Source organism: Ruditapes philippinarum, unplaced genomic scaffold, assembly GCF_026571515.1.
Source record: "Ruditapes philippinarum isolate M1 unplaced genomic scaffold, ASM2657151v2 ctg3589_1_1_1_1, whole genome shotgun sequence".
Lineage (NCBI taxonomy): Eukaryota > Metazoa > Mollusca > Bivalvia > Venerida > Veneridae > Ruditapes > Ruditapes philippinarum.
In genome coordinates, this window is record NW_026856192.1 from 23,354 (window position 1) to 36,677 (window position 13,324).

The 13,324-nt window shown below is 32.2% G+C and overlaps 1 protein-coding gene across 1 annotated transcript; it reads left to right on the forward strand.

Annotated features, from left to right (window-relative positions):
• The first annotated feature begins 579 nt into the window (after positions 1 to 579).
• LOC132745729 (E3 ubiquitin-protein ligase DZIP3-like) lies at positions 580 to 10,422 on the forward strand. The gene is made up of 5 exons (XM_060734692.1): positions 580 to 1,033; positions 1,324 to 1,395; positions 2,063 to 2,279; positions 7,409 to 7,539; positions 10,294 to 10,422. Exons 1-5 carry the CDS (start codon positions 620 to 622, stop codon positions 10,420 to 10,422), a joined length of 963 nt encoding a protein of 320 aa, XP_060590675.1. The 5' UTR covers positions 580 to 619.
• Positions 10,423 to 13,324: the final 2,902 nt, after the last annotated feature.

The following is a 13,324-nucleotide window of genomic DNA, read 5'->3' on the forward strand; positions in this document are numbered from 1 at the left end:
GTGACCAAATGATAACCTGAACTAATACCACCTGATCACACACCCTGTTTTTTGTTATTTTGAAAAACATAACTGCAAAGTACATGGTTTTTTTTGTTTGCTCTTAATGACAAACGGCATATTCATGAATTAGTTAAATTCGTAAAAATTGTAATAAAAAGACAGCATACTATTTTATCTGGATTATTTCATTTTGTTTACGCCCAATAAAAGAAACATAATTCTATGTTACAAATATCCAAAATATCTATCATTAAATTAAGAAAACATAATTGTTTCACCATTTATGATATTTATGAAAATATTTTTGAGATATAGCTTTAAACAATTGAACATTGATAACACAATACCTTGTATCAGATTATATTGCCAAATTAAAAGAGGTTTTGTTATTGGCACCAAATGAAATGTTTATCTTTAGTGACATTTTAACTAATATTATGAACATTCTTATATTAAATAACAAAATGTTGTTGTATTGTAAGGATTTCATAATAATTCTTCATAAATTGTATATTTGTTTGATATCAATCCTACAATAATTCTACATAAATGGTACATTTAATTTTACAGGTTTGACATCATAATAACAAACACTTGTGAAATGTAATGTTTAGTCATGGCTGCTGCTCAACCTGGAACATCATCTTCAGCACAGGCATCAGACAATCGTATCTTCCAATTCCGTCTACAAATGCTAATTATTGATGGTGGACTCGCAGTTTTAAGAAATTATGTAGACCAGGAACTTTTAGCTCAATCTATTACTCTTAGTGGATGTCTTGCAAACGAAAAGACTACTATCAAACTTTTAAAGGGACGTAAGACAATAACACAGGTGCAATATGATTTACTGTATCCATCGAATGGCACTGTTTCAACGTCAGATTTGGACATCACACTTATCATTTGTCTCATGAGGAACCTAAAATGTTTCAAGTTAAATAAAAAGTACAATTGGAACATTTTACCAGGACAAAGTGATACTTCTATCGAGGCAGACATTTGTAGACTGAAGAATTACAGAAATGAAGTAAGAACAGGCTTATGTTTAATTTAAATGATAAATGAACTAAGGTAGCAGACTAAAGTTAACTTAATATGTCTTATTATTTGTTCAGATAATAATGGAACTCGAAAGTAAGACCGGGAAAAATTCTCAAAGAGTTCTCATATAAGTTATTCTGTCAAGGCGATTGGTTTCATTGTTCTTTTATTTAAAGGGAGGTATTCAAAATTAAACAAGTATTGATAGAAATAGAAATCAATTGACTTTTATCTGTGAAAGACAAGCATTTAGCAGTAACGATTTTATATCTTCAGATTTGTCATATATCGACCACTACAGGGATACAATATAACGATTTTATAACCAAGTGGAAAGAAATCGAACAGGTTTATATTAAATTTTAAATCTCAATTTAAGACTTATTCTACAGTGCATGTCTTTCTTTATCTAAACAGAAACAATAAGGCTTTTGCCACCAACATAGATCCAACTCTGTCTGTATAACTGTGCAATGAAGCTTTCATATTGCTGTTTAACCATCTTTCAAATCTTATTTTGTCCCAAATGTTGATTAATATTTGTTTCAAAATGGCACGCGTCTGCAATTGAAGTGTACTGTCATGTTAAATAGCAGGAACATTTATTACTGAATTACATACGTTATCAGCCAAACACTGTTAAGCCAGTATGTTAGATTTAATGCAACGTGTATATCTAATATTGAATGACGATATAATCATCAAATTCATTTATTTACTGATTGTGTATTTGTTTTTATCAGGTTTTGGTTTAACTTTAGTATTTTCCATTGTTTGAATACTTATGACACAAAAAGTATAGCAAATAAAATAGTAAACGTAGGAAATTCATTCACATGAACTTAATTGCCTACATCATCAAGACAGATCTCCAAAAAACAAATGCCAGGATATTGTACTTTGAATGTGATGAAAATATTAATCATATGAAATAATTTTTTTTATGTATATTCCCTTCTTGACAAACGTTTGCAAACTATCATTAACATAATAAGCACGCCGATGCCATTTGCAGATTCTCCTTAGATTTGATAAAGTGTATCCCATCAAAGACTTTCACCAGACAATTACTGACTTTGAATATAGCCCTCTTGATCCACAAACAGAACAGAGGGTAACAGATGAAATTGAAAAGTGGGAAAAACAGGATAAGGCAATAGTCGATGATCTAGAGTTTCTGAAATCTGGTCATAAAGTTTTGCAGGAGGCTATTGAAGACTTAAAGACTAAAGGTAAAGTTGTTTTAAGTTGGTAACAACAAAGGTGTGAACAAATAATACGTGCTTAATTGACATGCCTTATAATCGTTGTTCTTAGTACTGATTCCTTAAAACTGTTCAAATAAGAATTTAAATCGTCTAAAGAACATGCAGAATCACGTTTTTTATGCTCAAAGCGTTTTAACGAAGTTGTTGTCTGTGCGAACGTATATGCTAAAGTTTTTATATGACAACAAACATTATGGCCATGTGTTTTGAACAGCAATCAAGTTTTAGGTCAAATTAATAAAAGCATCAGTTTTGTTTTAATTAATTTGATTCGTACTTTAATAAGGTTAAATTTTATTTTGTAATTGTCAATATATTTGTTTAAATATAATGATCTACCATTTTTTTTTAATATGAAGTGGTAACAAACGTACAGATGACCAAATGAATTCACGAAACTAATTATTGCATGTGTTATTTTTCATGAAGGTTTAAATGTTATACTTATTATTTACTTACTCACATATACCATAAATCTTATTTACAATATACATACATATGTTCAAACTCAGATATCTAAATTTAATTTAACATTCATGGGCATTGAATTTGTCTTTGAAAGTTTACCATGCTGCTAACAATTTTCAAATGGTTATACATTTTCGACTTTAACTGACCTGATTTTGCGCGCATCATTCGTCCTTTTATATCTGAACATAAGTTTATATAAAATATTAATACATGTAGGGGGTTTTGATCTTAAGAATTGTTTCAGGTGTGCAATAATGGTTTGTACCAAGTTATACGACAATACCTCTATGCATGTATAAAAAAATTGTTTTTCGGACAAATGAAGACGCAAATACCTCCCATTCACCAGGATGGGTCCAACGATGTTTCTTATTATTTATTTAAATGAGTATATAAATAAAAACAAAAAAGTTCCTCTGTACCAATGTTTAAAAAAAATTCAAACATAATTAATTGTTGTGATAACCACTTTAATATCATATTTCTTCTAACAAGATAGCAATGGTCTTTAAATTAAACTTCAAATCGAGTTTTGTTCATCGACTTCATATTTTCATCATCACAATTGACATTTACATTTCAAGAAATATATAACAGCATTTAACAATTCTAAATTATTAATTTTAGATACAATTCTGTGGTGAAAACATTTTTTTTTTCAGATGAAAGAAGGCATGAAAACAGAAGGAAGGGAGCTCTTTTTCAAAGGGGTTTTGAGTGGATACGTTATCGCCATGCAAAAAAAAGTAAGATTGTATTTAAATATTTAGAAGTCAAACTGATGATTCTCCGAGCAATTGGATCACCGCCGCTATTATTCATAATATCCTTGGAGATAAAGTTCTACCACTTGGTTTTAGATGTACATAAAACCAGAGGGTGTAATCTTTGTACAGACGCAATCAAAAATGAGTCTGCAATTTCATGTAGTTTGTTTGTGTGTTATTCCTCCGGGGGCCACTATTTAACCAATGATAATGATTTACATTTGACTTCAAAATGACAAGAGCCTGTTGAACCTGGTCATGCTCCCCGAGCAGGTTTTAGTCACAGAAAAATATGCCTCATGTAGTGTTAGTGTTATGTCCCTGACAAAGTTCAACCAGGAAAAATGAAGAAAGGGGCAAGGCAGAGTTAAGGTTCTTTTGCACTGCGCTTCTATTTAATGAGATCGATCTACATACAAACCTTTTATGGTTTCAGAGATATGTCTTGGACAAAGTTCATTGTGAAAAATAAGTAACAAATGGCAGTAATCCCAAAACTAGGCAAGCCAGAGTTATGGCTCTTTTGCCCTGCACTTTTATTTAAAGCTGCAAGCCTCCAGATGAGCCAAAATATTTCAAGAAAATCAAACTTTTGAAAAACACACAAATAATGTAAGAAAATTAAATAAATCCAAGATTCAAGTAATATTTTTTATCTTATGTGCGATTATTGACTAATTTTGCGGTATTGATCATCATATTTCTACTGCGTTACTAACGCATAAAGGGCTATTTTTGCATATTTCGACCCCTTTTTGGTTATTTACGTGGATTGTAAGTGTCATTTGTAAATTACTCTCTTTGTTCACTTTGCAATAGTTTACTTTTAAATACATTTAAAAAATTTCGTGAAAATAAGGATAAATCTGGAGGCGTGCTGCTTTAATGAGATCTATCTACCAATAAAGGTTCATGATGATCTCTCATATAGTTTCAGAGGTATGTTCCGGACAGAGTTCAAAGTGTAAACATGAACAAAGAGCAATAACTCAAAATTTGGCAAGGCATAGTTAAGGTTCTTATGCAATACACTTTTATTAAATGAGCTCTATCTACCCATTAAGTTTCATGCTGATATCTCTTATAGTTTAAGAGTTATATCCCGGACAAAGTTCAAAGTGTAAAATTAACAAAGGGTAATAACTCTTAAAAAAGGCAAGGCAAAGTTATGGTTCTTTAGCAATGCAATTTCAACTAAAGAAATATATCTACCTACAAAGCTTTATGTTGATATTTCTTATAACTTTCAAGTTATAGCCCGGACAAAGTTCAAAGTGTTAAAATTAACAAAGGGCATAAGTTTTGGAACAAATGTCAGCTACGCTAAATCGATTCGCATTATATCATGTGCTCAAAGGCACTCTTATAATATAGTTCATGTAAATAAATGCTTAAATATATATCAATACATATCAATACTGAGATCTTTTAACAGATAATTTTATTAGCAAATAGATAATTCAAACTTGTCGAGTGCTTAAAAAGTATCTTGGTTATTGGGTTAATTAAGCATTATTTCTCCTATTTTATTTGGTATCAGAGGTGTATAACTCAAACCCGAACTCTGAGGAACTCCAGATGTTACATGTTTCAATTTTGATGTGCTGCTATTAACCACTACCGATACTCAGTGGTTGTGTTTTCACATCTATATCTAGGCCGGAGAGATGTTGACCTTGTTTTCGTGTGATTCAAGGAACATGACCTCTAGCTTATCAGAGATATTTAAGAAATGATTTGAGGTCATGATCTTTAGCAAGAGTGATGTTTCTTTTACAGGGATATTCATGAAATGATAAGAATACATAATAAGGTCATTATCTATATTGTGATGACCTTTAATCTGTTTTCAAAAATAGGTAATGCTTAATTATCTGAACCATTAAAGTCAAAGTTAGATACAGTTATGCCAGACAGCAGATACCTTAATATTTATCAAGTAAGAATACTTTAATTTTGGGTCATTATTATACATAAGGCATTGTATCTGAACATCAGACACATCTGCACTTGCTAGAATATGACATTGACCATCCCCCAAACACCTTTCCTCCCAAATTCACTAGACAATCCTGCATTATGGCAAAGTTTAATTGTATAGATACAAAAAAATCTACGTCTCTTCCCTTTATTAAGTAATATAGAAATGCGGTGGCATAACCTCAACAAATTTAATCCTCATTTTTATTTTTAGGAATTTTGATGAACATGATACAAGAATGTTTGATGAGCAATACGTACTTTAGTTCTATCTAAATTGATCAATATGTTCAGTGATTTTCCATAATGCCTTGCAAGTATATAAAACTTCCTATTTCGATCACAAGTTTTTGGTTTGTAAATTCAACTATTTTATAATGTTTTCAAAAATTCTTTGCTACGTTCTGTTATTGCTTACATCCGTATGTTATGTATAGTGGTGTCGGAGCAGTATCCGTCGGCTAGTAGTATCCGATATTACGGTTATTTTCGTTTACCGCATTTCTTCAAAGTTGAAGGTACGGCTTTTTTCAGAACGCTATCATCAAAGGACACGCTTGACTGAATTTTCTTGTATCAAAGGTCAACATTAGATGTAATCGTTCTTACCTTTAGATTTTACAATCAGGTGTGTTTTCACAGGGGGATTTCAAATACTAATAATGCGCATGCTCAAAGGATAACTTTATTAGGCCCTAATTAAGACAAATTTTCCCCAATTTCCTGCAAAATAAGGCGACGTTGTAAAAGTCCCCAATAGTCTTTAAATACCATAATAATCAATCATTTTAAGCTAAAACTTTGTATTTTTTGTCATTTTTGACCAACAGATTCTGAAAATTAAATAAAAAAGGCATAAAATAGGAAAACCGCTGCTCAATTTTTCTAACCAAAAGAGGCAATTCTGAATATCAAAGACTGTACTTGAACGGTGATTGTTTCCCGTATACATGACTATTTTTATTCTGGGGCACTTTATGGGGTGTTTAGGATAATTTAACACTCAAAACAAAAACAAACAAGAGGGTCATGATGGCCCTGAGTCGCTCACAAGAAACAGCTGCATTTCAGTGTTGGAATGTCAATATATTCTTATATCAAATTTGAGCATAGAATATGTTTAAATAATAATATGAAGAAATGCCATGACCTGGGGCATTTAAGCTTTTAATAAGCTTAGACGGGGCTATTCAAATTAATATGAGTAAACTTGATAAAAAGACTACCTAAGCATGCTACAAAGTGTGGTGACCATCTATCCATTATATCAGTAGGGATATGTTCGAAGACTTTTTTCTATTTTTAGCTTTAGTGGTCCCTTAAGGGGTCTAATCAAATTGATTTAAGCAAACTTTATAAAAGAGTACCCAAGAATGTTACAGACACAATTTGGTGATCATCCATCAATTGGTTCGGAAGCAGATGATGTTTAAAGTTTTTTAATTAGTCAATTAGTCCTGTAGCAATAGACGTTTAAATGTATATCTATTTTTAGATTTGGCGGCCCCTAAGAGGGGCCAATCAAAATAATATGAGCAAGTTGATAAAAGACTACCCAAGAATGCTACAGACAAAGTTAAGTGATCATCCATCAATTTGTTTTGTAGAAATAGACGTTTAAAGGTATCTTTATGTTCAGCTTTTGCGGCCCCTAAAAGAGGCCAATCAAAAAAATATTTACAAATTTGATAAAAGACTACACAAGAATGCTACAGGCAAAGTTTGGTGATCATCCATCAATAAGTTCTCTAGAAATAGACATTTAATGGTATTTCTTTTTTTAGCTTAAGTGGCCTCTTAAAGGGGTCAAATAAATTATTATGAGCAAAAAGTGAGTTCCCAGAACAACTTTATCTGATCATGTTAAAAAAACAGACATAAGATCAAAAAAGGGCCCAGAGAAACAGCTTACTAAAGAAGAGACAGATGGGCTGGTCAATTACGTTCTATACATGGCCGGACAAGGGTTTTCGCTCACAAGAACGATGGTCAGATGCTACGTTCAGGTATGTTATTTCAAATCTACCGGCAATATTATATTTCAAAATTAAAAATAGGCAAAATGTTTCCTTGTAATACAGGACAAAACACTTACTTTAATGTTGGTAGTTGCGAGTCGCTCTAACACACGCGCGTGCCCACTCGCATCTTCCAAAATATATTTTTAATATTTTAAAAAATGATAAACAAGATCGACAAGGGAAGGCGGCGTTCAATGAAAGCAACCCCCATAAGACCCAGGAACGAGAACCATTGGCAAGGATTCAGGACGAACCCAAAACAAAAACGGGAAAGGGCATATGCACGGACAGGTTAATCACTGAAATTAAAAATAGTTTGTAACTGATAAGGAATTCAAAGAAAACACAAAGAAAACAAATAATTGATTGAATAATAGGAAATAATTTGTAACTGATAGGAAATTCAAAGAAAACAGATGATTAATTAATAGGCCCACAAAGTCAAAGGGCACAGGGGAAGGGGACAGGAGACCCGGGGAGGGGGGGATAAAGAAATAAGACAAGGGGCAAAGGGCAAGATACTAACCGTAGGCGATAAAATAAGGGACACAAGCAGAAGCGTCACCAAAACAGTATGAAACAACATAGACATACATCTGAGGAGCACAGAGGGGCGTCGCCTTGGAACGGTCAGCAGCACAAGTACTGCTGGGGAGTTTAAACCGGTTAATGGTGCAACAAACCTCACTCTTAGCCCCACCATGTTCCTATAAAATAAATATGAATAGTTTCAAAAGGTTAAATAAGTAAGACACCAAAATGATCATGTACAAACATATTAAAGTAAACCCAATGTCCATTACAAAAGTACTCAATGTCCTAAAGGAAGACAGAGCAACAAGAAAAAAACCTACAAGGGCCCGACGAAGCAAGGCAGAAGACGAACATTAAGACAATTCAGTCAAAAGGGGCTTTAAGATCTGTCCATCATAGGGTCTTCCACTTGGTCCGTCAGATGTAATCAAAAGAGGAAAGCGTAGTTTGCAGCTGTAAAAGGGTCATAACCTCTTTTAATAAAATGTTTAATGATTTTAGTAAACACAGCAAAACATTTAAGATAAAGAGTAAATTGGTATCTGAATATGCGCAACTCGCATCAAGAAGCCAGAGAGCCGGGGCAGAGGCAGAAGCAGAATGTCAAACAAAACAGTTTCAGATGATTTTAATAATTTTGGACGTATGTTAAAAACATAACGTAATAGACAAGCCATCTCAGGTGTGTTGAGCAATAAAAAAACACTAGTTTTCAAATGTTGAAAAGTCGTATATAGTAAAATTATCTCACTATTCTTTATTAAGACACATGTACATAATCTAACTCGGTATCGACGACGACGACCATCAAGTAAAAAAAACTTAAAATGTTTATTGCTTCATACTTAGTTAACTTATTAAGTTCTCATTTAAGCTTAGTGCAGGGACAGAAATAATTTGAATACGTCAATACGATGTTTAACGCTTTATCATAATATAATGTCTATGTGACTTTAGATCTAAAGACAATTAAACAGATTTGAATCTTCTATCAATAATATATAGCCTTTTCGATAACAATCCCTTTTTCACATTAAAAAAAAATCCAACTGCCTTGACCTTCTTTTTTTGTATAAAGTTTTTCAGGTGTTCAATTGCGACGAAACTGGCTGGTCAGGAAAAGAATGTGCCAGAGAAAAGGTAATTGGTCCAAAGTCTGGTCCACATATATCAACAAAACGTTGTGAGCAACGAACATGTGACAGCGCATCTATGCGTAACTGCTGACGGGACTTTCATCACAACCATTTAAATATCCGTGTATACGATGTAAAAGTGACTTTTCTTTAGAAAAAATAGTTTTTTTTCTATCTACACAGTTCTTTCATAGTACAATTTATACCCTTTATTTCAGGTTCACTGCTTTTCAGCGCTTCTGACAGTGGGTATATGGACACCAGCATATTTCTTCAATGGTTCATTAAAGCCTTCTTACCCAATTGTTGGAAAGACTGGCCAGTAGTCCTACTTATGGACAATCATGAATCATAGATATCCTTGCCTCTAGAAGAAATTGCCAGAAAGCATAATGTGATACTTGTTTGGCTACCACCCCATATTTCGCACGGGCCTTGAATGTAAAAATAATAGGGCCATTAAAACATAAGGTGACCAGTCTTGCCTCGAGTGTTGGTTTTGCTCGACCTGGCTACAGTATAGGCAAGACTCGGTTACCTATCTTGCTGAGCTATGCCACCGGCCAGACTGCACCGAGCGCTGTCAATTAGGCATTTAGATTGGCTGGTATAATGCAAGTCAATCCTGAAGTAATCGACGCCAGCTAGCTTATACCACCAACCTTCCTTATAGAGGAACGTGGAACAAACGAGGCCACAAGAACATGCGGGACATGCGGCTAATTCATGGGGGGGGGGGGAATCCACTGGAAACAGAGTGGTGGTTCCGGCATGCATGGCAGAAAGTTTTAATCCCACCACCAGCAAAGCTTCTATCCCAAAAGAAACAACCTAGCAAGGCAGTCACTAGTGGAAGGGTGTTATCGGGAGATGAAATGCTCCAAATACTAAAGATAAATCAATTAAAACGCCGAAATACTCGAGTAAAGCAAATATATCAATACTACAGTAACTAGTTTCAATATTTCTGTAATCATTTTCCTCTTCATTCTGAATTTTTTCATACATGTTAGAAAGAAGTTTTACATCATAAAAAGCATTTAATTTAAGAATGTCCGATTAATTGCAGGAACGTGAAGAGACAGAAATAAAGAGACAGGAAGAAAAGAAAAAAAAACGTGAAGAAGTGTGGGATTTGAAACGTAAACAGAAATTAGTGGAAGATGAGTTAAAGGCTGCGAAAAGACAGGAAAAATGAAAGAGAACAAGAAAGTTAAAAGAGAGAGAAAGAAATGAGAAATTTGTGAAATTAGCAGATAAAAGTATACGTGTGGTGTTTGTGGTGACAGAGGAAGGGTAAATAATGAACAATATGGTTTTGAATGGTATGGTTGTGATAATGAATTATGTGTAACAACAGGTTGGAATCACTGTTTGTGTGAAAGCGAGAGGAAAGTTATAAGAGAGAGTTTGAATGACAAATGACCTACAGTGGTTCTCACGTCTTTATGAGGAAGAATAAATGATAAACGTTAAGCAACCACAACTTTTGAGACAAGACAAATGAGTTAATAATATATCTCGATTTATATGAAAAGGAAAGATGGTACATTTTTATATGTCATATGTTGTTAATTCATGTTATCATATTTTTTTATTTATTAGAATTCTATTTATGTTCCACATAGTATTTGAAGATTAATTTTATTTCTCACTTTACAATTTGTTATCGAATTGCACTCATGCTTCTAATTATAATATGGTCTTGGAAAGTGTTGATTCTTATTTCTGTGACCATGAGTGGTGAAGTTGGGAAACAACATGTTTTCTTAATATTTCTCCCTTGTAAAAAATATCAAATAATTTTGTTGACTAAATCATTGCAGAATTATATTTTATCTATTCAACAATCCTTCGAATTTCCTAGTAAAACACCAAATGAAACGAAAATATTTTGTTTAAAATGTATTTAAAGTTCTTTACAGATTAAAAAAAACCCCGCAAAATCGACGATTTGAAATATGTGACGGACTCCGCTTCTATCGTGATTCAATTACGGCTAATTTATACCCCTCATTGGAGCCCCATTTGAGACACGCATGCTCACTAACGGATTCCGTTTTTTATTAAAAAAAAAACACAAGGCATGACCTCAACTACTTATTTACAAAATTTTATATCAATCGGAGAAGTTTTGTGTAAAATTTCTTCAAAAAAACATCATATTAACGGATACTGTTTCGATACCAGTATCATGTTATATATCACAAACATATTTGAGGTTAACTTCAAAATTAATTGTTATCTGTCAGATAATTCACTATATGTTTTGGCTGAAAACATAATGGATATTAATTTTGACTCAAGTAATAGGACTTTTCATGCACAATTTCTCATGAACTGTTCTTGTACTTTAAAGTGGCACAAACACAGGAAACTTTCATGAATAGTAGTTCTTGAACAATTCTTTCATTTTTGTTAATATAAAATATCACAATGAATTTATACTTGAGGAACTTCTTGAAAACTTCTTGTTACGGAATCGTTTTATGAACAATTCCACAGTAACTCAAGCAAGCACTTCAAGAACATTTTATATATTTTCTGGCATTAACAATTTATGCGATGTTCTAATTTTAGTACTTTAAAAACTATGTTGGAGCCTCGAACAGTTCAAAATTAAATTCTAAACTTTTTAAGAATTCGTGCCATTTTCTCTTTGTACAGAGCCTGTAAACTATTCATGAATTCAGTTCTTCAGCGGGAATGAATTTATCATTAAATACTCAATGTATTCAATTTCACTTTATTTAAACGGTCTAATAGAAAGTGATATAAGAGGTAAAAGATTAATAAATAAATAATTATCGATTCATATGAGTTTAAAATAAACATCATTATATTGTTGCATTTTAAATAATATTTATTTAAGCTGTAAAGTTCTCATAATATTATGTTGAAAAACATGAAAACATGGACATCATCTATAGTTTTATTTTTTTATTTCCTTTTAAAGACTTTGTATGTTACATTATGACACTTGGTGTATTTAACTTTTCATTTATTTACTTAAAAATTAAAAAAAATCTAGTGATTGCCTAGCACTTGTTGTACCGCGTAGTAGGACTGTGACTTATGGTGATCGTGTTTTTATGACGGCAGCCCATAAACTCTTGAATGCCCTACCTAGAACACTTAAAAGCTGTGAAACTCTAACAGTGTTTAAGAGAGCACTTAAAACTCATTTATTTAAGAGGTTTTATTTGGACTGATCATTTTTTAGGTTCTTACCTAAATTTTATTATTTATGTGGGTCTTTTTAACTTTTTTTAAACTACATTTGATTTGAATTTGTGACTTGAACAATATTGATGTTTTCTTCTTTTTTTCTTTTAAATATAGTATCATTTATTTGGTTATACTGTACAGTACTTTTGAACTTGTCAATGCGCATGAAAAAAGTGCTTAACAAGTTAGGTATATAATAATAATAATAATAATAATAATAATAATAATAATAATAATAATAGCATATAAAATCGAAGAAAATACGAAAATGCATGTTCATGAACATGTCTTTAGTTTCAAGTTTTATCCACTATGACTGTGATGCTAAACAGAACATTTTCAAAGGCACATGTAACACAATATTGAGACGTTAAGAATATTCATCTGATTGGTAGCGAAATAACACACATTTTATCCAATATAGCGTAGAATATTTTCTTATTCTAGGTAAATGAACACTTCACTATATTTTTCAGCTCACAAAAATATATCCAAACTTTTATGCTTTACTGAACAGAACAGAACATACACACTATTTAGAAAAAACATAGATTACAAATGGTGAAATTCTGCAATAACATGCATAATAATATCCTAAAGAAAATTGAAATTGTCAATTATTAGTTCGAAAAAAAGGAAACATAATAATCAATTAGAATCGTTTGCTTTAATTGGTATCGTTTTGACTGTTTAAGTTTAGATATTCATTTTGCTATTTAGATTTTCTGAAACATTAAGGTCCGTATCATTGAGAAAATCCAATATAATTTCCTAACGGTCAAGACAGTCCTCAAGCTTTCAGTAAAGTAGTATTCAGATTATAAAGTAATTGTGGAGTGAACTCAGAAAAGTTGAGAATCGATGAGACTAGG